This window comes from Anser cygnoides, chromosome 19 (genome assembly GCF_040182565.1).
Source record: "Anser cygnoides isolate HZ-2024a breed goose chromosome 19, Taihu_goose_T2T_genome, whole genome shotgun sequence".
NCBI lineage: Eukaryota > Metazoa > Chordata > Aves > Anseriformes > Anatidae > Anser > Anser cygnoides.
In genome coordinates, this window is record NC_089891.1 from 8230420 (window position 1) to 8255827 (window position 25408).

Below are 25408 nucleotides of genomic sequence, written 5' to 3' on the forward strand. Positions count from 1 at the left end.
AAAACAACACAGTTACACTGGTGTAAAAAATGATACGTGTAAGGAAGACAAAACGGTTTTCATCTCATGGAATATTCCCCTGGATGTCAAAGACACTGTTGTCTGAGAAGGGCTCAGAGAGCAAGCCCACCCTGCTGCTGTGTGGTACTGGGAGGGAAACACATAGGGCATAACATACTGCTACGTTTTATAATAGGGACCAAATTTCTCTCCCATATTATGCAAATGAATCCCCTACTGAATGCAATGGGAGTTCCAGTTATTTCACTGAAAAAAATGAAGACTGTTTAGGGTTATTGGGGGCCTGAGGGAGGGCAAGAGGGGTTGTTTGTTTTTTTCCCCTCAGAGAAAAAGTAATTTAAGTGAAATGTGCAAGGCAGTGTTTAATTGCTTCCTGCCTTGTTTGTACATAGCAATTTGGCTGTTTATTGGTTGTCTTTGTTCAGATTTTTATTGTAACTTGTTGCTATATATGCAACCAAGCGTATGTTAAAGTTTAAACTTTGGTACATAATAATGCACAATTTTATGTGCTTTAAAACTTTGTAAATATATAGATGAACAATGTATGCTGTGCTAACTGTGATCTAGGGACTTGACACAACAATATTTTCATGCATATGTACCTACAAATGGTTTGAAAATAGCAAAATATATATTGAGGATGGCCATGAGCCAAGAGTAAATGAGTGCCGTATGACTCATGCTTCTTTAATAATTCCTGAAAGAGGCATGTATAGTACATAAAATAGACAATAAAAATAATTTTCAAGACTACAAATATTTTTTATAACTTCAGATATTAAATACTATTTTAGAAAAAAGATTGGTTGGTAAAAGAAATCTTAGGTTTATTCAAGTGAATCATTGTCATAAAAATGTTCTTAACAGAATTTTTTGTTTGATCTCATATCATAGAAACCTAGCTCTTTTAAGCTTTAGAAGACCTGAAGTGCTCTTGCATTCTTACAGCTCCTATGATCTACTAAAATCATGTACTTCAAGTCTTCTCCCTCATTAACAAAAATAAATGCTAGTCTATGCATTCACATAATCCTAAATACCATGTGTACTTCTGTATAATCTTTAAACTGTATTTTTTTAAATAGGTTCTGACCATCACCAAGTATCCATGTATGTGAGCCTTACAATCAATGGACATCTGACTGTAGTTTGTGTTCTTTCTCTGAATTCTTTTGTTTTTACTGGAAAAGAAATTTTTCTAAGTCCAAGCTTTGAAATATGGTCTCCAAATTTTGATTTTGATCTGCATTGTCAGAAATCTAAATTGAATGGGCATGGCTTCCAGACTTTGTGGGTGAAAATAATCTCCCATCAAAATCAACAGAAATTGAAAATCTTTTTATATAAATGTACATGCCTTAATACAAGAGTGATATCTGGGTAGTCGGATTTGAAATGGCATCTTTCTAATCTGTGTGATACCTGCAGAATAAGTTGCTGGCATACAAGCATCTTCACATCAAAGAAATGAACAGCATAAAAATCTTGCAGGCTGACAGACTGAGCCCTTTTTTTTCTGAGCCTGAAGGCTCTCATACAGGCTCTGTAGCTTTCAGCTGTCTATTTACAATGACAGCCAGACAGAATCTGCTGTTTATTTCTGGTGTGAATCTATGCTTTCAAGCCACATTGTAAACATACGGTATTGTGGGTATATATAATCTGGTTGTAGTCGAGAAACACCCCAGATATTACCTACTGAGGCAACTACCTTATAAAAGTGAAACACACTCTTCTGTTGTGATTCTGTTTTTCACATATTCTTATACAAGGAAGAGAAAAGCACAGCAACATTTCTAATGTAATACAAAATTGCGTTACTCTATGTAAGCAAGAGAAATAAGAACAATCCCATTTTGAATGTTGAAGAGACATTGGAGGGATTCTGCTTTGGGTAATTGTTCACTTTGTTTCCAAGACGAGCAGGTTGCTAAATGTATTTTAGCTGCCATGTTGTCTGAGCCTTTCAATGTTTCATGCACTGTTCTCCCTTTTGTACAGATAATGCCATAACTGGAATAACTGACATGCCCAAGGTCACACAGAGAGCTTGTGACAGAGCAGGGACACAATTTTCTGGCTAGTATCCTTACTACAGCATCAGTCTATTATCCATAGCTTGTGCACAAGTATATATGGTAATGCAAATGTTGATGAATGTTTGTGTTTCAGCCATGACATGCCAATTCAATGCAAGCTTCAGAATAACAGCATCCTACTGGAGTATCTGTGGATACTTTCACACATGGAAAATATTTTAACTAAAATGCAGCCAAAGTGGAGTTAAACAACAGAGCAAAATAATTCTTAAAATGTAAGATAAAATGTGACTGTTGGTCATTTCTGCTTCCTTGATTTTTAATTTCAAAACATTAAGATTGCTATCACGTTTTCTAAGTTAGTAAAAGAGAAAAACAAATGCGAGCATTTAGTCATGTACAGTACTACCATGAAATTAACTATAAGAAACACCACAAGATAGAGAAGGATTTCTTGTGTGCATGTACTTAAATGACTTTGATGCACTTTTGCATGTACCATGCATTTTTAGGGCCAGGTTGTTCACATGTTTTGCTTGCCCAGAGCTAAGATTTTATCTTTACATGAGAAGATAAGTAGGTGAACAGTGCGATTCCTACAGACCTTTATAGCAAGTTTGCCATGGTTTCTTGCAGACAGTGCTGTTTTATAATTGCCTCTGTGTTCTATGCTGTTTTACTGAAATGCTTTTAAACCAACTGGAAAGAAGTTAAAAAACTCTTATAGGCATGTTTTTGACTTGTTCTTCTGACAGCAAAAGAAAACCATTTTGTTGTTCCATTCAAATGTATTAACTTATATAAACTGTCATCTCTCTGAGCGAACTATTAATGTATTTTTTAATTTTGTCTTTAAATAAAAGTTTGGGGGTTGATTTTTTTTTTGCTTGCTTATTTTGCAAACACATACACAAAAAAATCTTTATTAATAAGCTTCACCATTTCCTTCCCCAGACCACTGTGTTTAAAATCTCAAAGAAATATATGTTCATTTTGAAAGGAGTTACTAATTTTTTTCTATTTTCTTAGCTTTTAAAATAAATATTAAATATTAATTAATTAGTCCTAGTTAATCAGTAAGACTTCTGTTACTTATCTGTTTGAATTACAGATTTAATTATTCTGATTTTTATTACAGCAAACATGCAGGGGAAAAAAATCAGGTAGAATTCCCCCCCCTTCTACTCACATACACACTCAATTGCAGAGAAAAAAAATGGTAAACTGAACAGCAATTTTTGAGTTTTATAAACTAACAGTAAAGTCCATTTAAAGACAAACCAGCCTTTTTTACCAGTAAATATTAATGCTTATTTTTGGAAATATCAAAATAGAATCTTTGAATTTGGTGAGGTGGGCATTCTTTTGACTGAAACAATGTGATATTTTCAAAATAAATGATTTTAAAAATTCAGTCAACCAAATTTGAGTTCCCAGAAAAAAAAAAAAAAAAGGCAGTGTCAAAATGTTTTGTCCAGTGTTTGCTGTTTGTAATCACTTTATGAAAAATACTGAAGCAAAACATGTTAAGTGTGGATGCCTACATTAAGCGATGAGAAATCCCTAACAGATAACTGGCTTGAAATACCGTTCTCTGAGAAATGCCAATATCTGCCACTGCGGTTGATTTTAGCAGAACTCAGGAGTGCTCCTTATTTCTGAAAATCAGGCATTTTGTTTAAGTGCTTAATACTAGTCACATATGTACAGGAATGTGGCTCTAGTTCCCCTCAGCTGTGATCATTTCTGGACCACAGAAGATTTTGCCACCTATTCAGAGGCTCTTCACAAGAACCTGTATGGCCTTCACCTTTTCCCATACTACTTTTAAAATGCTTGAGAAAGGAAAACGTTGCTTTTTTTTTTTCCTGAAATGGTGACAGAAAGGAGCTGAATCAGAACTTCGGCTTGAACAGTTTAATACCCAGTTCTCGCGGCTATATGTGCTTGGAAAATGGCCCCGGAAGAACAAAGATTTTTTCAAGCTTTCTTCTGGGGTACACTTGTTCCTTCCCCCTTCTGTGCTTTGTGGGTTCGTTCTGATCCCCTTCTCTCGCGTGGCTCCATCCTGATCCCTCTCTTCCTTGAGTCTGAGTCACAAGAGCAATAAGGCTGCCGGCTTCGACCTACTCAGTGCCTCAGCTGTTAGGGTAAAGCCCACGCTCCCGCGGGACTCACGTTTGAGTACAACCCCAGGATTGTCAGGGCTCTGGCTGGCAGTGCTGCCGAGGGGACAGTCTAAGGCTCTATTTTAATCTTCTGGAGTCCAGCCAAGCACTGGAACGGAGCTGCCAGCACGAGGGGGGCCCTCCTGCTCACTGCGCCTGACCTCCCATCAGGAGAGGTGCTGGTGTGTTCCTTCTCAAACTACTAGGGCTCTTTCATTGCGCCTGACCTCCCATCACGAGTGCTACCAGGGATCCAGCTTCGACTACTGGGGGCTTAACCCTGGCTCTGATCCAACACACGAGTTACACGCTGCTTGTCTCCAGATGTAAGATCCACCAACTGCAAACGCATGCACCACAGGCTCAGCTGGAGGGGGCTGTTTCAGGTACCGTTTAAGAGCAGCCACAGAGTGCCACTGACTTCTCACCGCGTCTTACAGAGGTGGACATACCCCTGCATGATTTTCAGCAGTGCTGTATCTTTCTATTTGGATAAAAGCGTGTAACGAACATTTTACTATGTGCTCATGGTCCTAACCTGAATCCACACTCCTGCAGCTGACTCTTTAGCCTGACAACAGATGAACATTTATGACTTTGTCCCCACAGGTGGTAATTAGGTAAAAAGGACACTGCTGTGTGCTGCAGCTCAGGAATGGACAAAGCTTGAGGATGCCTCACCCTGTCTTAAATGCCCAGAGATGTGAATTTTACAAAAGGCCATTACCGAGGGCAGCAGGTTAGCTGAAGTCAAGCCAGTTTTGCTGCTCAGTTTTGCAGAGCTCCACTTCAATACAAATATAGCTATGACCTCTTCTAGAGACCAGACTCCTACCTTATGCTTTTACATTTGCTGTGTATCATAAATAAATCACCCCAAAACGAATTTAATACACCTTGCAATTTAACTTTCTGTTAAAGAGGAATGTATTTTTATTGGCCTTAATCAGTATGACCTTATTAACTAGTTTGCTACTAAATACACCCATTGGGTTGGCTCTGCAGAGCCACACAGTTTACACCCCAGCAACCCACAGCTGCTGTAGCAACAAACACACAGCGCGATAACGCTTTTCTGTGTGGACAGTCGAGGGGCCTTTTGGACACCAGCAGACCCGCAGCAGCTCCAAAAAACCCACGTTTTACACGTTTTTTCACAGGCTTTTCCTGACCGCATGGCCGCGGTGCCTGCCGAGGCGCTGCTGGCCTGGCCTCGCCTGGCCCGGCCCGGCCCGACCCGGGCCGCTCTCCCGCCGCCCCTCGCCTGCCGCCCTCACAAAATGGCGGCGGGCGGGAGCTGCGCCGCGCCCTCTCCTGGGCAGCCTGAGGTAACGGTGGCGCCGGGCTCGGCTTGGGGCGCCCCGCGGGTCGTTTTATGTGCCAACGTGCTCTGCGGGCTTCGCGGGGGGCTAATCCGAGTACCTATAAACGAGCGGGGTGAAAAAAAAAGCAACAAACCTCCCGTGTTTTCCACAGCTCCAGGGCACTTAGCCGCGGCCTGACAGTGGGCCGTGCGCTGGACATGGTGGTGCATCACAAGAAGTTGGCCTGCGTGGATCGCGTCCTCATCACCAACTGCCTTGGCTGCTTGCCCCCCAGGTAGTTACTGTGCTCGGGGCTCTTAGGGGAGATGGGCTGTGGTGTCCCCGGGGGTGGTGGTTTCTGACAGAAACACGGTGGTTTGTGACAGAAATGGCTTGGCAGGCGTCCCCTCAGCACCTCAACATGGTGTCATAGCATCTCAATCTCATGGCCACAGCTACCAGCCATGATTCACTATACAGGGATCTGCATCTTGCCTTAGAAAAGCTTTCCAAATCAAAAGAGATCAAAACCCACTGCACTCAGTCATTAGGAAACACCTGAAGTGCAAAAACATTCAGGCATGGGCCCACATGGATGAGGTATGTCGACAATCCGGGGCAGTTTGTGTGTCATCTGCGTTGAATGAGCCTCTGGAACACCGTTTGTACATGCATTCTTGGCAAAGTTAAACTCATAAAGATTACTCTGTTTGAGTGATTGCATCACTGCAGGTTTCTGAGTGACTCCAAACTCAAGATGCATATTTTAAATCTCCCCTGCTGTTGCTGATAATTTGTTCCATATTTACCATATTACTTAGTACTTGCAAATGGGTTTTTTAGAATGTAAATGTTAATTAAATTAAATAGCCATGGCCACAGCAGGTCAACTCATCTCTGACCCTTAATGTCATTGCAATCCTTGCTTTTAACTTTCAGGATTAATTTAGCACTATTGACTTCCTCCTGCATTAATCCATTTTACTTGAAAAGAAATTGAGCTTTCTTTCATGTTTGATCTCAGATAATAATTATTTCTATGTTGAGCCTTGTGTTAACATTGGGTCCTAAACGTTTTCAAAGGACTCAGCTAGTGAAACTGTATCATTTGTTAAAATATAAATAGGTGATACATAGAAAATACAGTTCTGGACTTTTTCAAAGACCACAGTTCTTATGATATCCACATCTGTAAAGCGAGGATTTGGGTAAGAGTTTAGGTAAAACAGAGTAAAATAAAGGCTTAATGCAACAAGCTTTTAAAACCACATTTACACAGCTGGAGTTTGTATGGTAATATTTTTCCTTAAGTAAAGCTTAGCAAAATCCCACAGTATCAGGAAAAAGAGCATTTCAGAAGAAAATTATCTCACGCACAGGTCTCTACAGTCATTTCAGGGCTCTACAGTAATTTCATCCAATGCTCAGTATTGTATCTTTAAAATCCATTGAATAAAATAATACTAAAAGTGCCTTAGTTATCATTTATGAGTAGAGTATTCTTTATGTACTTGATGATAACTTTTACTTTGGAGCAAGTATGAAGTCAATGAGATCCATGCTGTTGGGGCCACTAATGAGCAAGCTGGTGAGAGGTCCATTGTTTTTGTGACAGATTTATTATTTCACTTTCAACAAGTCCTACATTATTTGCTAAATCAATTTACATAAAAACAGCTCAACCGATGCTGAGAAAAAAGTATTTTAGTTTTGGCAATTAATTTTAAAAACAAACAGGATTCACTTTAGCATCTACTGAAGCCATGAAAGCTGGAGAGAAGTCAGTTGTCTTGAGCAGCAGCTACCTGATTACATTCCAAGTAGTCAATAATCTAGTTTTCAGCTTTCATGTTAAAAATCTCATTTGAAGTGGCAAATTTAATGTCTTTCGCTGGTATTTTTCTTGGTAAATGTCTCCTCTACTTGTGGTTTAATGAATTATTTTAACTTTAATTCTTCGCCAGATTACCAGATTTACCACATACAGGTCCATGTTAATGCATATTAATACACACAGTAAAGTATTTCGTCCTGTTCAGACTTCAGAAGGTTCAGAAGGATCAGCAGAGATTTATAAGAATGATTCAGGGATTGGAAAACATACCTTGGAGCAAGATACTTAAGCAACTCTTTCTAGTTCATTTAACCAAGAGGTGACTAAGAGCTGTTAGCTCCTATTTGGTGTGTAGGTTTGTGAGATGGATGCTTCAGACTGTAAAGGTGCCTTAACCTTTGACGAGAATTGACAAGAAACTGCATTGTGAGACCCAGTGTCTGAATACTGAAGTTTTGAGCAGAAATAGTGAGTATAAGTGACTTTTGTAGAAACTTTACTGAGAATCAATGTGCTCTTTGCATTGAACTGCCTCTCTAAATTCACATTTCTTACTGGACGTAGAAAAGTTAATTATCCCCCCAGATACTGTTTTTTAAGTAAGGGAAAGAAAAGAAAAAAAAAAAGGCTTGTGATGATCTCTAGAAATATCTTTAATACATATGCCATAAGATACATATACCACAGCATGTATTCCCATGAACAATTTTTATGAGTATTAAAATAGTTTGCATTTGGCCTTATACATGTATTATTCATATTTTCTGCGAAAGATGAGGGAAATGAAAAAAGTCATTAAAAGAAAAATCAATTAGGTGGTTAGCCCAGTTTGTGGGCCTAAGGTCTGCTTTCTTAAAACATCTATGTGCAAAGTAATAAGAAAAAATGAGGAATGGATTGAACTTTGTCCCTGGAAAATGTCTCTTGTATTGGGACATTTTTTAAATTCAAAAATACCCGTTGAATACTGTTTCATACTGGATGATGTAGTGTAGCAATTCCCTACTTTAATATGAGATTAGTGGAAAAAGAACCAATTGTCCCCATTCCCTTATAACTTCACAATGTACCTTTGATGTTAGGTATTTTCAGAATACGTTGAGCTAGTCTTGGTGGTGTAACAGATGTCTCCTGCTTTAATTCATACATAAATTATTTCAATAAACATTGTTAATTAGTCTAATAGCCTGCATGTTAGCAGCCACTGAAATGAGGTATACTTCACCCTTAAAAGGTTTAGACTCCACAAATTCTGCCATGTGATGCTTAGCAGTTTATTACTAATGTGATATTTTCTGGACTTCACAAAAGTAACTGCCCTTTTGTAATAAAAATAACAGCTGTGGAAAAAAATGGGCAGCTGGGCTGTACCTGTCCTTCTGTCCTTTCTGTCCCTGTCCCAGTCTGCAGAGCCCTGCTGGAAAACGCTGCAAATAGCCTGGAGCTTGGCTAGTTCAGGGAACAAGTAGGTGTTCTCATCAGTCATGTTCTCTTCCACCGGGAGCAAGCGATTCAGTGACTGACCTCACTGCCTGTGTGTTAGCCCACCTGTTTTTGGGAGCAAATCCTTCAGCTCCCTGCCGAGCCCACTGCAGTCAGCGGCCGGAGAACTTCGCATTCCCTGACACCTGTGGAAAGGACACTGGAAAACTATTGGCAGTTTGCGTGATCTTTACTTAAATCTTCCAGCCTGAACAAATACACGGCGCTGACTCTATCCCATACCCTCTAGCCTGGTAAGAAGGCACAGGTTGAAAGAGCAAATAAGCAGAGTTTGCTGATACCTCGGTGTGAGTTAATGGGGGACAGGCAAAAACACTTAGAGGAGCACTAAGGCTACCGAACAAATAAATTGGGACTTTGCGCTTGGAAATGAAGTTGAGACAGGACTTCACTTTTTGAAAGTGAAGGACACTGGAAGCTGAACAGCCCCACTAAGAGGGGAGCTTCTGGGAGACGAGCACAAATAAAAGCTGCCTTTTTGGCTTCAGTTTGACTGGGCTAGAGGTTGGCAGAATGAAGCTGACAGCGAGTGCTTTAAAAATCCCATCCCTGCCCTTTTAGTTTTGTGGGTAATACATTCCCTCAGGCAGTGTGAGTTTACATAGCAGCACACCTTTAAGTACTTGCATGCTGGTTTTGAATATTGACTCATGCTCTTCCTCAGATGCTCTTCTTTAGTTGTCTGTAGGCAGATTTATAAATTATCTGCTGAGGTTTATTTTGCTTATGTGCTTTCTTTAAACATGCTTAGACTTAGAAGATATTTAGTCAGTATCTTTGTCTCTTTAAAGACATTTGCTATAATGTATTGCTCTCACTATTAGCCTTTGGCTTTCTCAGAAACTCATAAAACTCTCTTCACTGCTTGCCATAGAGACTGCCTGCTTGCTAACTGTGTGCTGTTTGTCAAGGTGCCTCTTCTTCCCTAGTTCAGCTTCTTGAACAGAACTTTGTTGGCCACAGTAAGCAGTTAAGTAGCTAAATGTCTATTCAATGAGTGGCCCGCCAAGTTACCAACGCAAGCATATTTTTGTAAAGAAATATGCAGCTCAACTTGTGGTGGCCATTGAGAAGCTTAGCTGCAAAAACATCAACACCACAAGGACACAATATTTTTCTCCTGATTACAACACATTCATTTACTTTGGAATTCTTGTGCCAGCTGAGGACTACAGGGCAGTGACAGTAGAAGAGTTGTCCAGATGCCAAGGAAAAGAGAGAACTGTATATGTACTCCTGTTCTGAAACGGTAGAGGATAGGGAGAAGGGCTGGGTAAGGATTCGAAAGAATACATTTCCATAAACTTGTTTCAAGGGAGTCCACAGATTGCTCCTGCAACAGATACCTGCAATGCTTTGAAAATATGTATGAAGTCCAGCTGATTGCTAAATTCTGATTGTGTTGTTCACCCGATGAGAATGCAGAGATCTTCAGATTCAGAACAACTTTTCTCTTTTTTCCTTTTCAAATTAGATAAATGCTTGCATTTCAAATTAGGCGAGGAAGCCATCACGAGGTATTTGTGGTGGGAGCAGTCCCTATAATATGCATCCCTAATGCCTGAGAGATAGTGGGCTCTAATATCTGACTGGTTTGTTCAGGTAGCAATGCAAAGAATGAACAAATAACTAAAGAAGAGATGTTGTTTTGTTTTCTGTGGAAAATTCAAATCACCATACCTTTCTATACGATATGTAAGGCATTTTTTTACTTCTTAATTATGTGATCATTTCTGTTTGAAGGCAACCTCTTCATCACTCAGCACTTTAAAAAGTTTTTAGATTCACTAGCAGTTCACTGCAGTGACTTTTTGAAAGAGACTGTTCATCAAAATGTATGGAGCGCAGGCTGCATAGCCTCGTGTATGGGCTGTACAGTTTTTTTCTGTATCTTAGCACAGTATATATAGGTTTTTTAAGCATTATTTTAAAACTCTTTATTTTTTTCTGTTTTACCTGCAAAATGCTTGAGCCAAGCATAGGTGTGCTGAAGCAGAGCAGCAGACAGCACTGTTTCATTGTCTTTCTCCTCTCATAGCTGTGTTGCCTCTTGGTTTTAACTTAGCTGTAGGCTTTTGTAGGGGCGGGACTGCCTTTTCGTAGGCATTTGTACAATACCAAACATGGTCGGTCCATGTCCAAGCTCTTAGATACTAAGATAAATCTTTGATAAATTTAGATAAATCTTTGAAAGGATATATATGTGTTATCTTAATAGTATCATCATGTGTGTGATGTCATTGTTATGGTTGGAGAAGTAAGACAAAACTACTGAGTATCCCCTAATTGTGGGTGTGCTTACTGAAGCCACCTAGGAGCCGATATTTCATATCAGTACTTCACATGTTCAAAGCACAGCTCCAGTTGGCTTGAATTGCAGCTGTTGTGGATGCGTGCCCTGCTATGAATGGCGTCCCAACTGAGGCTGCATAGCTTAAGCATTGTAGAAAATGAGACATACACATTAAGTGGCCACCTGTGGAAAGTTTTCAGTGGCTTACATGCTACCGCGCTGGGATTCTTTGGCAGAACACAGGGAGAACACATTGTGCTGGGGTGATGTTCAGGTCCTGCAAGAGTTGCCTTTATCTTCTCGCAATCTTCTGATTCCTTCGCTACTTAGCATCTAATTCCTGTAACAAATTAGGGTCTTATTTCTGCAAGTCTCCTTTTGTTGTGTCCCCAGTGTCAGGTGCACAATCAGCAGGCTGCAGAGAGGACAAAGCCAGGCCACGCAGTGACTAAAGAAGTACCTGGGGAACAAACGGCGTTTGCTCTTGTGGTGAAAGCTGTAGCATAACGTGTGCGGACAGCTCTGGAGGGGGAGCTGTTTCTCAGACTGTAATGGCACCTGATATAACCTGATATTATCATTATCAAAAATGTTTCTTCCATGCTCACACAAAGGCCCTTCAGCTTCATTCCTTTATATATCGCCCTGCGGACTGAAGGATGTTGAGGGTCCTCTGTCCCCGGGACTGGTGTTTAAGAAACGGTGACTATTCAGATAAAGCTGTGAGAAGCCCTCCAAAAGCAGCACTTGTGTTAAATTTAGAAGGCTGCTTCTAAACTAAATTTTGTCCGTGTGGTATTTCCTTGCTGTGTGGATTACTTTGAGAAGTTGTGCAGAGAGCAACCGGTATTTCATGGTGCACAACTGTTCTCTGGAGCTACATTCTTACTTGTGCGTATTCCTTCCCAGTTGATAAGGCCACTGCTAGCAGCACTGCGGAGTTCTGTCACTGCCTTTCATGCAGCTGTGGTTGGGATCTCCCTTTCTAGTTGATGGATAACTTCCGCTCTAACGAAATCAGGAGATGCTATCCAGCCCGTGAGGCCATGCGGCCTGCCTCTGCCAACACCTTGCTGCTAAGAACTTGTTCTAAGCAGTGAGCCCTCTTCTCAGTTTTGCTGTTTTGTGACCATGGGCAAGCCAGTTCTGTAGTGCTCTGCGTGCTTTCATCTTCTCACCTTTTATCTGTGTCATCTGCTGAGGTGATCCAGAACGCATACCCTGAGCCACCCTTCAGTACAAGCGTAGTGCCTGCTGCAGAGGGATCCTGATTACGGTGCACCATTATTCACCTAGTACTTTTGGCTGAGAAAACAAAGTGAACCACTGACAGAAGAAGCTGAACTTGACAGAACAATCACAGAGCCAGTGTCAAGTACACATATCATAATGCAGAAAATGTGCGCTACTTTGTATGAAGGATTCTCTTCCCAAAGTCTCTGATAAATCTCTTTACGAAACCACAGCTGTCCTCGCACGCTGCTCTATTCATGTTCATGACGATTTGAGGATTTTCAAAGCAGCCTTTCAGCAAGGAGCCATTATTTCCCTGTGCTCTTAGCCCACAATACAATAGTCTTATCTCCTTTTACAAAATGGTTTATTTGCCCAGTGAATGGCATAGTTGAAGCCAATCAAATTGAAATGTCATTATAAGCAGCACCTGGCGTGGCACAGCAGGGTTTTAAAGCTGTACCTGGCATTTCAGAGCCCCGAGTTTGGTTTTCGGTTGTCATAGATCAATGCAACCACCTCTGCTCAGGCTGTGGCTGTCCACACCTGTATCTGGAATGAGCCTTGCAGGACAGCAGCAGCCAGCATGGGCCTTGATGGAGAGGGTGAGACAGGGTCCTCAACAGAACCAAACTCCTGTCTTCATTTCCAGCTGCCCTGCATCACAGCTCAGCATCTGGCTCTTCCCTGCACACACCGTAGTGTTGCCACTGCTCTGAGCAAGCGTGCACGCCTGGTCTGCTTCCTGCTGGCTTCACGGACATGACCGGTGCCAGGACAGTGACTCAGTGGCAGGGATCTGGAAGGAAGCTGTTCCCTGAGCGGATTGCTGCCCCGGGAGGCGAGCATTCACTGGCACTCAGCAGCAGCATCCCTCCTTTGGATGTCTGCTTGTGTGAGCACACACACGGCTGCTGCCTTTGGGTATGCATTTTCAGCAACTGAACAAACAGGGATATGAGGGAATCAAGAGACCTGATTGCTCTTTGCTGCTGTCTTTTGGAAGGCTCTGCTGCCCATTAAAATCCACGTGAACTTTTTCTGTCCCTTCACAGGCTTCTGGAATGAAGCCCTTTCCAGCGTCAGGATCTAAGCTGCAGGATCAGGCTCTTACCTTGAAAATCTGTGCATTAAGTGCCTTGTATCTTGTCTGTATAGCTGTTGAGCTAATCAATAAACACTTTACTGGTTACATTTATCCTCCCAAGCTGAGGTATCACGCACCACTGGCATTGAAAAGGCTGAATGATTTGCCCCGGTTCATGCTTTTGAATAAAATTGACAGCTATGAGATGGAAATGTTCAGCTCTTTTTTTTTTTAATTTGCCGCAGGAAAGATTTATCGGACAGAGGTGAAGTCTTTGACCCAGTTTTGTCCTGCCGGGGTCTCTCTGAACGCCTTCACAAGCTGCAGAGGGAGAGGAGGCGTCCCAGACACCGATACTTTCAGGTACCTCTTTCTCTGTCAGTTCCAGCCGCAGCACCCCAGCTGTGGGATCCCTCACTGGCCTTACATTTCAGCCTGCGCAGTGCTCTGGCAGGGCTGGGCAGCGACTGCAGGCAAACAGGGGCTCGGGGCAGCAGGAGCAACGGGCACCGGGCACCCCGAGGTGCCACATCCACCCGCAAAGAGCTTTGGGGCGCAGGGGGGTGCTCGGGATGCTGCAGTCCGAGGAGCTCTGCCGTCTGGGGGGGCTGCCGGCAGGACCCTGGCCGGGGGAAGCGCCAGGGTGGGAGCGGGGCTGGGGGGCTGCCGGGGCCCAGCCGGGAGGGCTGAGCTGGGCCCAGCCGAGGGCTGCGCGCCTCGCGGGGTGCCGGCGGCCCGCGGGCCTGGGGGCAGGGCGGCTGTCTATTTTTAGTGAGGGTTTTATAGAGTGGATCCCTGCGGTCTGGCTCCACACTGAAATATTGTCCTAGTCTCAATGACATAAACACAGGGCCAGCCTGTGATCCTGGCGCCAGCGTCAGCTTAGGGAATGTGAATGAAAGTACCAGTGGGGTCCAGGCAAGAAGGAGAAGAAAAAAATCCCGACTGTAATTACAAATAAATCCCAAACCCTTTCGCTCTCATGGCTCACTTAGTACAGCAAATAGCCTCTGATTCTCTACAAATAAGACCCAGCTTAGTTACTGACAGATCTACCAAGAGGCAGTTAATGGAATAATGACTAAGGGAAGCTTAGGGTAATTTACAAACGGTTCCCGGTGTTGGAGGGCGATCGCCCCCACCTCGCCCCCCACCCTGCTCCGGTCCTGCAGCAGTAAGCCACCGGGCAAGAGCTAAGCCCAGGCACACAAGGGGAAAGCTGTTTATTTATTTATTTGTTGAAGAGAGCTAACGCAGAACGATGACAGGCAAACTCCAATGCCTGGAGCTGAGTCGTGCCCCTGGAGTGAGTGATTGAGGTTGGGGTCTGCAAAGCAAGGTTATTCGTACCTTCTGTTTTGATGAGAAGAGTGGAGAGATCTTAAATGAGAGTGGCATAAAAAGGCAGCTCTGCCATGAGACACTAAATGCAGCAGTGTGACATTCTCTGTCACAAAGGCAGGTCTCTTCTTCAAATCACTTGTCCAAATCAATCCCTAATATTTGAGTTAAAGCATTCAGTGTGCTTACAGAAGTTAACCTTCATGTTCAAAGTATGCAGAACTCTTGTGGAACTTTCAGTGTTGTCACGGCAATTCTCTTTTTTGATTGGTTTTGATCTTTTTGTAAATAAAAACACAGCAGTGTTCCAAAGACACATTATCCCATCACGAATGGGAGTAATGGAGAGGCTGTTCCCGCATGGGAAGCAATCGCACACACGTGCACACACACCCATGTGCACACTTGCACGTGTATTCGTAGAGAGAACAAAACCAAATCTGTGCCTGGCATCTTATTGAACAGCTGATGTGTTTATTGTGAAAACAAGTCCTTTAAAAGTCGGTGTGACTTCAGAAGGCACGCAAAACAGCAGCTTGAGTTGAAGTGTCATTATCTGAACCTTGCTTGAAAGAAAATGATCTTAAGACCAAGGTGTATGTGTGAAAGTCTAGCTGATCGTTAGTCCTGTGATGGGTGCTTTCTTCCTACTGTGCCATTGTAGGCTTTCTAAGTATCTGTGCTAAAAGGAGGAAAGTAGTAAACTTGTGAATATTTTTGAATGATAAAAAAAGCCAAACGCCTCACTCAGGTTTACTGAAGGAAGTTGACTAAGCATAAGGGATGCTTTGCTCTGAGCATACTAGTAATTTGCGACCACCTCTTTCTTTGCTGTGGAGATGTTTGCTGCAGAGGTGTTCATCTTGTATTCCTCCTACAGCCCATGTCAATTCTCTTTCAGAGATGGTGGTGTTGTAGGATGTTGCACTATCCCCCAAAATGGCTCTAAAAGCTTTTAACTCTATGCTGTAATTGATGTGTTATGTAAACTGCAATAAAGGAAGGATATTAAAAAGGATGGGGGGAAGACATATTTAATGAGGATGAGTAAACACACCCAAGATGTAACTGTAGATATAAGAAAAATAAAAGCAGCTGGGGGGCTTCTGAGACATTGTTTGTCTTGAAAGTGATGAGAAGAGGCACCATCAAAAGACTTGTTTTACTACAGTCATGCTTCATTATGGGGAAGGAGAGTGTGGGGAAGGGGAGGGGTGGGGGTTCCCTACGTGACCAGGTTGCCAGAAGAGGGAACCTAACTCGTTTGCATGGCCTAATTAATCCCTGAACCCAGTCAAAGCCTGAGTCAGAGGGAGAGAGCAAATGTCAGATCTGTGTCTGGGAAGCCTAGATTCATTATTTTACTCGCCTGGGTCCCTTTGCCCTCGCAAGCAAAGACTTGAAACTCCCAAGCCAAATGAACACGTCCCAGAGGTTCCTATTGAACATTGGCAAGTTTGGAATATGTCTCTTTTGTGTCTGTTTCTGTATGTGAATTAATCAGAAACCCCCATGTGTGTGTCTGTTTCATCATGTGGGAGAGAAAGTGGAAGTCTTTCCATTTGCCAATAAAGGTACGAGTTCCTTTGAAAATTATCCCATTGAACATAACAGCTTTTCACAGCCAACCCTGTCACTGTGAATTTGTATTTCGTGACATTTTGTGGAGGCTGCAAAGATAATGTTATGCACACAACTCTGGCTGATCATGGTGATCTACTTCTTTTTGAAGAGATCAGATTCCCTAAAGGGATGAAGCATAACAAGCAGGAAAGAAATGGTACATACGAAATGCTGAGGAAAGACGTGCAGCTTAATCTTTTTCTAGTTATTAAAAATCCTTCATTCTTGCAATTTCCTAGCCAGAGCAGATTTAAAGGATGATTAAATCAATGCTTTAATAAGGCAGTGATTTCCACTTTGTGGGACCTTCCTCTGTTGCATTTATTCTTGAGGCAAGACTATAGTCAGTTGTTTTATAGATATTCGGGTAAAAATGTGCTCCTTGAGTACTCTGTAGCCAAAATATTTCTTGTGTTCACAAAGTGCAGCCCTTCTAGATTTGGTCAGGGGGTTCTGAGTTCAATATATTTGTGATCCCGCTTCCCCTGGCTCTCTGGTCAGGTTTAGACCCTGCCTTAGGGATTTTGTGCTTCCACAAACCCCGTGAGTCTTTTGGAACATTTTGCCCCAGTATCTGAGGCAACATTTACTGGGTGCAGGGAACCTGGGGACTCTGGGCTTAGTTGATAGAAATACTTTTAAAATAAGTTTAATTTTCCTTCATTCACAACGAAGTGGCTAAATATGATGTAATCGGATTTATTTTTTCCTCTTCGCCCCCACTGGAGCCAGGAAAATGAAGTAGTTGAAAGAAAAGGGGTTGTCATTTTCAGTCAAGCAGCCATTCATCACATAGCATTAGACAATTAGCAATAAAACATTTCAAGGGCTCCATTGGTGCTAAAAGGGCGAGAGGGTCTTTTTAAATATCAGAGGTGGGAAATGTTATGTATCAGGGTTATTCAGTAGCTGGCATCAATGAATCACTCACATGCACACAGGGCTTGATTGGGGGGGTTGCTGTATTTTTCGCTTCATTGAATCTCTGTCACTCAGTTGTCTTTGCTGTTTTATAAAGAAAGGAATAATAAAAAATTGGTTTACCTCAGTAGATGTTTATCTTAATAAGCTATCTGGCAAAAAAAAAAAAAAAAAGATAAATACATTCCTACTTGTCATGTGTGTATATGTGTAATATATGCTGCAACAGGGAGTTTGTTTGGATAAACAATGTTGCCTGTGTGGAAAATCAAATCCCCGTCAGGAGCCATAGCTTGTAAATGTAAGTGTCATTTTTTAACATAAAAAATGCCTTGGTTTCTGTTTCATCTTTGCCAATTCTCCCACTGGCCTCTCTCTTCATAATGAATTGGTCTGTAAACTGCGAGACACTCAGCCAGCTCGGTCTCTTCTCTTGACTGCTGAGATGTTAATATTTGGCACAAAAAGCAGGATGGTTAGCTGGGGTAAGAGGAGGGGGAGGATATTAAAAAAGCTTTGGGTTTTTTCTGTTGCAAACCTTTTGCAGGAATAAATAAATAAATAAATAAAATGTTTAATTCCTCCAAGTGGGGTTGCAGCCAAGAAAACTGTTCTGAGAGATTCAGATTTACGGCAGAAAACACTGCTGAGAGAAAAAGCGAGAGACAGAGACAGTGGAGTTCCACCTCCCATGATATATAGAGCCAAGGGGAGGTATAAATACCCGCCACTTCCCGGACCCTCTTTTAAAAAAAAAGACAAACACCCAGGATCCTGTCTCTGGCTGGCTTGCAGCAAGGCGCCCTCATAAAAGCTAAGATAAACAGTTTATCAGCAGATGAATGCACAAGCCCTGTTCTCAAGACAAAAGTCTATACCTTACGAAAAATCCAGGAGCAAGAGGAGAGCAGGCTGAGAATCAGGGAGGCATGGTGTTTGAAGAGCATGAATGACATGAAATCATGAAATGGGAAAAATAGAGCAGTTCTGTAAGGACCTTGCAGGATTTTTTTTTTCTCTTCTTTCACAGCTGTCTTTTTTTCTTTTTTTTTTTTTTTAAAGAAATGTATACATTTGGCAAGTGTCAAGTCTGTTCTTTACATATAGCTGTACTTAGAGAAGACTAAAAAATAACTTCTATTTGTTATTTGGGGGGCTTTTTTTTTCCTTTTTATTGCTTTAATGCATCAGTCGCCCTAGGATTTACTCCACTATAAAACATTCATTCCAGAGCTTAGTTTCAAAATACATTATTTATATATCATTTATCACTGCAGATACAGGTTCTTGGCCAAATGCATCCATCCCTGTGTCTATTCTATTGGGATTTCAAGGCAGAACTTCACTCTCTCAAAAAAAAAAGTTTACCTTCCAAAGCATGTGATCCATAACTGTTTTCTTTCAGAGTAGCTGATCACCTACTAGCATTGTGTAGTCCATTAAAACACTCGTTACCCCACAGCCCTTTATGCGAATTTGGAAGGGGAGAGGAGAAGTGAACGAGGTACCTTGAGATGCTGCACTGTGTTTCAAAGGCCCGGCTACATCTCCCTGACCCTTTCTGGACTAGTGGATGCAGCCTGGAAGCAGTGGAGCAGTGGTGCATGGGTTGCTGGGTGCGGTCACACGTGGCCTGCAATAGCTAAAAATGTGGGTTGGGTGGATGTCATGTGGCGTATATGAGCTACATCGAACGTCTGTGCATCTCCTTAGGAAATATTTTAGGGATTCACAGTTTAAAAAAAAAAAAAAAGTTGAAAATTAAATCTTAAGGAGTTTCTAACAAAATGTATAGGGGTGTGACAAAGGGACAGGGAGTTGGCCTAGCAGCTAACTAGGACATAAGAGTAATATTTGAAATCAGTTGTCTGCTCTGTCAGTCACAGATTTCCTCTGTAATTTTCATGAGATACTGGACTCTCCTCTGCACTGATACAGGTTTACTCTAATCAGGCCCTCCAGCATTTCCGTGAAGGAGGCAAGGACTGGCATTCCTGCTCTACAAATAAGGAAAGCAGAAAGCTAGGAAATGTATTGCCCAAAGCCATATGAGAAATTTGCATGAGAGCTATGCAGAGGATTTATTTGGTTGTGTTGTTGGTTTTGCTTTATTTAACAAACCATCGTCTCATATGCCAGCGCGTTTTTGAAAATAAGAAGTGAGAGGCAACGAGTTCATGATCTGTGTTAAAATAATCTTCAAGTATAAGGGAAATAAGGATGGTTGTGAGGAAGTCTCCTCTCCTAAGGAAGACACAGCTTTTCTGAGTGCATTTGGCATGGTTCTTCCTCCTCCCGGTGTTGTAGTGGTTTGTTACTTTCTGAGGGATTTGCTCCGTGCTATTTGCTTATAGACCAGGCTGGTTCAAGCCCATGCACTGAGAGCAGCGTGGCGGCCCTGAGTGCGGGGTTGGGTGGGTAAGTAGGGTCATTTCCCTTAGACTGAATGGGAAACAAATCTCTCCTGAGTTCTTTTTGTGCATCCTTGCTGTTGTGGACTGAAATCAGATCCTTACATAATGTGTTTTCAAAGCTGTGCCTCCAGAGTCATAACGGGGCAGGCTGCATACCTCTTCTCTCCTCATCAGAGATGTGACCCTGCAGAAGCAGCATCTCAGCCTTGCCCACATTGGCTTCCTGCGTGCCTTGAAAGTTGTATTTGCTTTGTCTACTGAAAAAACACATTTTTACTACTGTCAGCACTCCAGAACCAATAAAGCTGAGGCGAAAAGAGTTGTTTCCTCCTCTGCTTCATGCTCCATTGCCAGTAGAGTGACCAGCTAAGGCCTCTACGAGCCGCTGGCCTCTCTCCCTATACCAGGCAGGGCTGGCATCATACACAGAGTCTGGATCAGGCCCTTTACCTCTGAGCTTCATTTACTGCTGTTTTCAGCAAACCCTGCACTGAACCCGTTTGATGGGCATCCAAATCTCTTTTCCCTCTGACCCAGAGGCTTCTGGCAGAGCTGTTACTGGCAGCTCTTCCCCAGTCCTGCTATCAGCCATTCCACCAAGAAATTCTTGGGCCACGAGCGACTTCTGTCACTTCTGCTTCCCTCGAGCTCTTGCGGCCTCGCCAGGAGTGTGGTGCTCCCCACGCAGGCATCTGCACCGGAGGAGTTCCCAAGCCCCAGCCTGCCCCGCTCAGGACCACCAGCCGTCAGGGAGGCAGCCTGTCCGTCCTTCCTCCTACCTGCAACTGGGGGCGGCAGCGTAAGGGCTTTGAGTGCCTCCTTGGGAGCGTGGTTTTGAATTAGAATCTTAAACACACACCTGGCATGAAGCAGACAGGACAGAAGCTTTATAGGCTTTATTTTTAGACTCTGAGACGGGTAGTTAAAAAAGTGTTTTTAACTGAGCTGAGTAAAACCAAATTTATTAGTAAAGCAGAAATACAAGACATCACGATGTAACTTCAGAATTTTTGCTTTCTCTTCAAAACACTTGTGCTTTAACCTATTGTTGGGTTTTGTGCCTTTGTTTAAACAAGGTAGTTTAAGAGCAAATTCCCAAACATTTGCACAGAGCTACAGGTTACAACCTTTCCCAGCTTTTCCTTGGCCAGCATTGCCATGTACACAATGAAGAGGAACTGGCCCATACCAGCAGCAAATTTTCGCAGTAATTTCATTGGGAAAACGATCTGATCCAACCTAATATTTGACTACTTTCATAGAACTCTTTTAGAAAGAAGTGGAAGTGTGTCAACAAAGACTCCCAAAAAGAAGGAGAAAGGAGGAGGGCATCCAAGGAGGAGCAGTTTCTCTGTTCCTTGGACACGTAACACTGCACACTCCCGTTTTTGTAGTTGGTCAGAAGTCACAGCCTGAATGAAATCCCTCCCCAAACGGTTCCAGTTCTCGCTGTGAAATGAGACTGGCCGGAGGAAGGAAGATAGTGAGGAAAGAGCCAGACAAGCAGGCAACCCAAAAACCATTAACCCCTTGCTAGGATTCATCACCCATCCTCACCACCTCTCCTTCCTGAAATCAGGCACGCCGGGCAATACTACAAAACAGAGCGATGCTGCAGCAGCGCAGTTGAGCAGGTACATCAACAGTTTCACATCCTTGATCCTTGACAGAACCCAGCATTGCTTCCACTGCCGGGAAGTGGATCAGCCGATGAGCTCTGAGTGTGGGCTTAGGCTCCAAAACACGCAATTCCATTTTGTCCTGTGGGGTGACCAAAAAAAGGAAGGTGAAGGAATGAAAGGGGATGAACAGACCTTCACCAGCTCAGCTCTGAGACAGAGGAGCTGCTTCCAGAGGGCATCTCCCAGCAGGCAGGAGTGGAACCAGCACATGAACAGGCCAAGACCCACAGCGAGAACTTGAGCCAGAAGCAGCAGCGCCTGAGCAACCTGCTGGGTCCATGCAGACCTGAGCACCTCCATGTCCTGCTGGCAGGCAGTTAAGTAACCAAGTCACATCCAGTTAAAGACCAAATCCAGCACAAAGTCTGTCTTCGTTTCCTGGTCAATTGCTACTCCTTGAATTTTGGGGGATCTTATTTTGAAAGACTGGAGGTGTGGCTTCTCCCTTAGTACACAGACAACCTGAATGCCAAGTTTCAGCGATGAACGTTCATCAGGTTCTGGATGAAGGTAGAGACCTGAACTACCAGGTGAAAAAATACCTCCTAAAACTCCAGCAGATCCTGCGCTGACATGGTAGTGGCAAGTGTCACTGTGAGGCTCCTTTTCCAGTGCAGAACGTGGGTTGGTTTTCCATCCTTTTCATGTCAGTTATTTCAGTTCTGTAGTGTTTATAAAATGCCCTACCTGCTCAGGAATAAACAAAAGTAAGATTTAAAGCAACATCGCACGAAGTTTAGCTTAGGGAGTGAAAATAGATGACAAAAATACAGTTAACTCTTAGACAAACAGCTCACCCTGGGTAATACAGTCTATACGTTGCTTTCCTTAAGACCCTAAGTTTGAAGAGTAACATTTAAACAGACGCATAAATAATTTAGGAGAAATGGCAAAGCTTCAGCCCCATTAAACTCAGGCTCCCGAGCGCCTAACAGCCTGCAGCAACGGCATGCAAGCACTCGAGGCGATTGTCCCAAGGTCTCAGCAGCCCGATCGCCTCCCCTGCCAGCAGGCCGGCTGCCTGCCCTTACCGAGGGGAACTTACCCCGGCCGCGGGCCCGCTCCTGCCGCCGGTGCTGGGGGGCTTCGGGGCATGCCCTCCGCGCAGCTCCCGGCCCCAGCCCCCGCAGAAGCCCCGGCACACCCGGGGCTCTCCTCTCCGCCTCCCCCGGCCCCCCGCTTCCCTCCCGGAGCTGCTTTCTCTCGCCGAGCCGAGCTCCCCGGGGCTCCCCGTTCTGCCGGCGGAGGCGCTGCCCGGGGCGGCCCCGCTCGCCCTGCCCGTGCCCGGCGCGGAGCGGAGCGGAGCGGCGCCGCCAGCAGAGGGCTCGCTCCGCCCGGGAAGGTGCCGGCAGCGGCCCCCCGGCCGGGCGCGCAGTGGGAATTAGAGCAGGGACCCCCCCGGGGCTCCCCCCCAGCGGCCAGGTAGCGCTGGCCGGGGCAGGGGAGCAGGAGCGGGGCAGGCTGCGCTCCGCCGCCAGCAGCGCTGCGCCCATGGGGTGACCGGCGCCAAGGCCACCCGTACCCCTGCTCCTACCCCTGCCCCTGCTCCTACCCCTGCCCCTGCTGCTACCCCTGCGCCTGCCCCTGTCCTTGCCCCCGTCCCAGCCCCAGCCCCAGCCCAGCCCCGGCCCCTGCAGCATCTCCCGGGGCGCGGCGGCGGCGGGCGGCGGGGGGGAGGCGGCGGCGGCTCCCGCCTGCAGCCTTCCCCAGCAGAGGGTGTCTGCCGGGTGGGAAGGGGGAAGCTCTCCTGGACTTTTGTGGGAGTGGGGGTTGCGTTGTGTGTGTGGTGGTTCTTTTTTTAAGGGGGGTGGGGTGGGTTAGAAGAGAGTCTGTGGTTTCCATGGAGATGAAGCTGAAAGTGCAGGAAATTTAAAGGCTTTGGGTCCTTGCAAAGCAGACAAACTGGTGCCAACGTGCGTGGCTGCTGTTGCTGCTGAGGAGGCTGCTTTGCGAACGGCGGAGAGGAACGGGGAGGAAGAATCGGCAACAACTTCTTCCACACGCACGGGCAGACGACGCGGAGCTGCAGCAGCGAGCAGAATTCGCAACAAAAAGCGGCATCTCCCCTGCCCGGGGAGGGCGAAGAGAAGCAGCAGCAGCGGCAGAATTTTGGAGCGGCTCCACCAGGAGAAATTTTACAGAGAGGCTTGCAAGAGAGCGTGTTTGCAGGGGGCTTGCTCTCCTGGCATATTCGGGGGCCGTCTTTGCTGGTGGCGCGGGGAGCGGAGGGGATCCCCCGTAAAGACACGCTATTTTGGATATCCCCGTACAAGTTTTCTGATGCATTTGCTCGCACCTTCTTCCCCTGCCGTTTGGTGAACCCAGCCCCCCTCTCCCCCCCCCCCACCGGTCTCCCAAGGATGGATCATTCCCAGTGCCTTGTGACTATATACGCCTTGGTGGTTCTGCTGGGTCTCCGGCTAGAGCAAGGCGCCTGCCAGCACTATCTGCACATCCGACCGGCTCCCAGCGACAACTTGCCCTTGGTGGATCTAATCGAGCACCCGGACCCTATCTTCGACCCCAAGGAGAAGGATCTTAACGAGACCTTGCTAAGGAACCTCATGGGCGGACACTTCGACCCTAACTTTATGGCTATTTCCCTGCCCGAGGACCGGCTCGGGGTGGACGATCTAGCCGAGCTGGACTTGCTGCTCAGGCAGAGACCCTCGGGAGCGATGCCCAGCGAAATCAAAGGGCTGGAGTTTTACGACGGGCTGCAGCCGGGCAAGAAGCACAGGCTGAGCAAGAAGCTGCGCAGGAAGCTGCAGATGTGGCTCTGGTCCCAGACCTTCTGCCCGGTCCTATACACGTGGAACGATCTCGGCAGCCGCTTTTGGCCCCGGTACGTCAAAGTGGGCAGCTGCTACAGTAAAAGGTCTTGTTCAGTCCCAGAAGGCATGGTTTGCAAACCTGCCAAGTCCGTGCATTTAACGATCCTGAGGTGGAGGTGCCAGCGTCGGGGAGGGCAGAGGTGCACATGGATACCCATCCAGTACCCCATCATTTCGGAGTGCAAGTGCTCCTGCTAGGGCTGCCGCTCGCCCTTCTCGCCCCTTGCCTGGCGGACTCACGTGGACCTTTGCTGCAACAAAAATAAAAGACACTTGCTTTCTGGTTAACGTTGTAATGCACTGTAACGTGTAGGAGAATGTATATTGTGTGTATATATGGCACCGTTTTAATATACTATTAAAAGGTCAGTATTATACGTGAAATAATCAGCGTCTACTGTATTTTTAAGACTATTACCCTGATCGTTGCTAATGTATCTTTTTTTTTTTTTTTTGGTATTTATATTCCAGAGAGAAGTTGCTTCGCTTTGGCGAAGTAGGTTGGGGTTGTTGTTGTGTTTTCTTTTTTTTTTTTTTAATAAAAGGATTAAAAAATACAAACCAGACTTTTTGATAAGAAAACGTTTTAAAGCTATTTTCCATTATACGGAAAGCGTGTGTGTGTGTTTCTTCTTCCTCCTTATGGACTTTAGATTAAAAAAAAAAAAAAAGAATAAACGCCTAGAGCACAATGTTATTGTAAATAGAGAGAACAGTTTGAATGACTTTATCCTATGTAAATGAAGAGTATCTGCTATTTATTCTTTATATCCCTGTAGTAAAAGCGCAGCGCAGAATTAAAGTCAACCACTAAAACACGAGCCGTCCGCAGTCTGTTTGCTCTCTGCTCGGGCCGCCCCCGGGGGGGGGACACACACACGGGACACTTTCTTCTCCCCTCGCTGGGCGCCGGGGGGGTGGGAACGTGCCGGGGGCCGGGGCCGGAGAGCAGCAGGGCCCCCCCGGCCCCCCCCAGCCCCGCAGCGCCCCGGGGGGGTCCCGCTCGCCCCGCGTGGGGCCGCCCGCTGCCCGCCGCGCCCCTGGGGCGGACCCGCACCGCCCGCCGGCCTCGGGCTGCTGCTTTTTTTTTTTTTTTTTTTTTTTTTTG

General features: G+C 44.8%; 1 protein-coding gene and 1 long non-coding RNA gene across 4 annotated transcripts; one reads left to right on the forward strand and one right to left on the reverse strand.

Moving 5' to 3' along the window:
- Positions 1-5492: 5492 nt before the first annotated feature.
- On the forward strand, positions 5493-25119 carry NOG (noggin). 3 transcript variants are annotated; one of them, XR_001206305.3, is made up of 4 exons: positions 5493-5559; positions 5708-5830; positions 13731-13848; positions 19904-20258. XR_001206305.3 is itself a non-coding variant. In XM_048064271.2 (4 exons), the coding sequence occupies exon 4, from the start codon at positions 23827-23829 to the stop codon at positions 24496-24498; it is 672 nt and encodes a 223-aa protein (XP_047920228.1). In that variant the 5' UTR covers positions 5493-5559; positions 5708-5830; positions 13731-13848; positions 23364-23826; the 3' UTR covers positions 24499-25119. The 3 variants fall into 3 exon arrangements, 1 of the variants encoding a protein (XP_047920228.1); XR_001206304.3 differs by lacking the exon at positions 19904-20258 and adding an exon at positions 15728-18397; XM_048064271.2 differs by lacking the exon at positions 19904-20258 and adding an exon at positions 23364-25119.
- On the reverse strand, positions 20664-23024 carry LOC125182822 (uncharacterized). The gene is made up of 2 exons (XR_010825850.1): positions 22512-23024; positions 20664-22153 (listed from the first exon to the last, which is right to left on the reverse strand). It is a non-coding gene; the product is annotated as an uncharacterized lncRNA (long non-coding RNA).
- Positions 25120-25408: the final 289 nt, after the last annotated feature.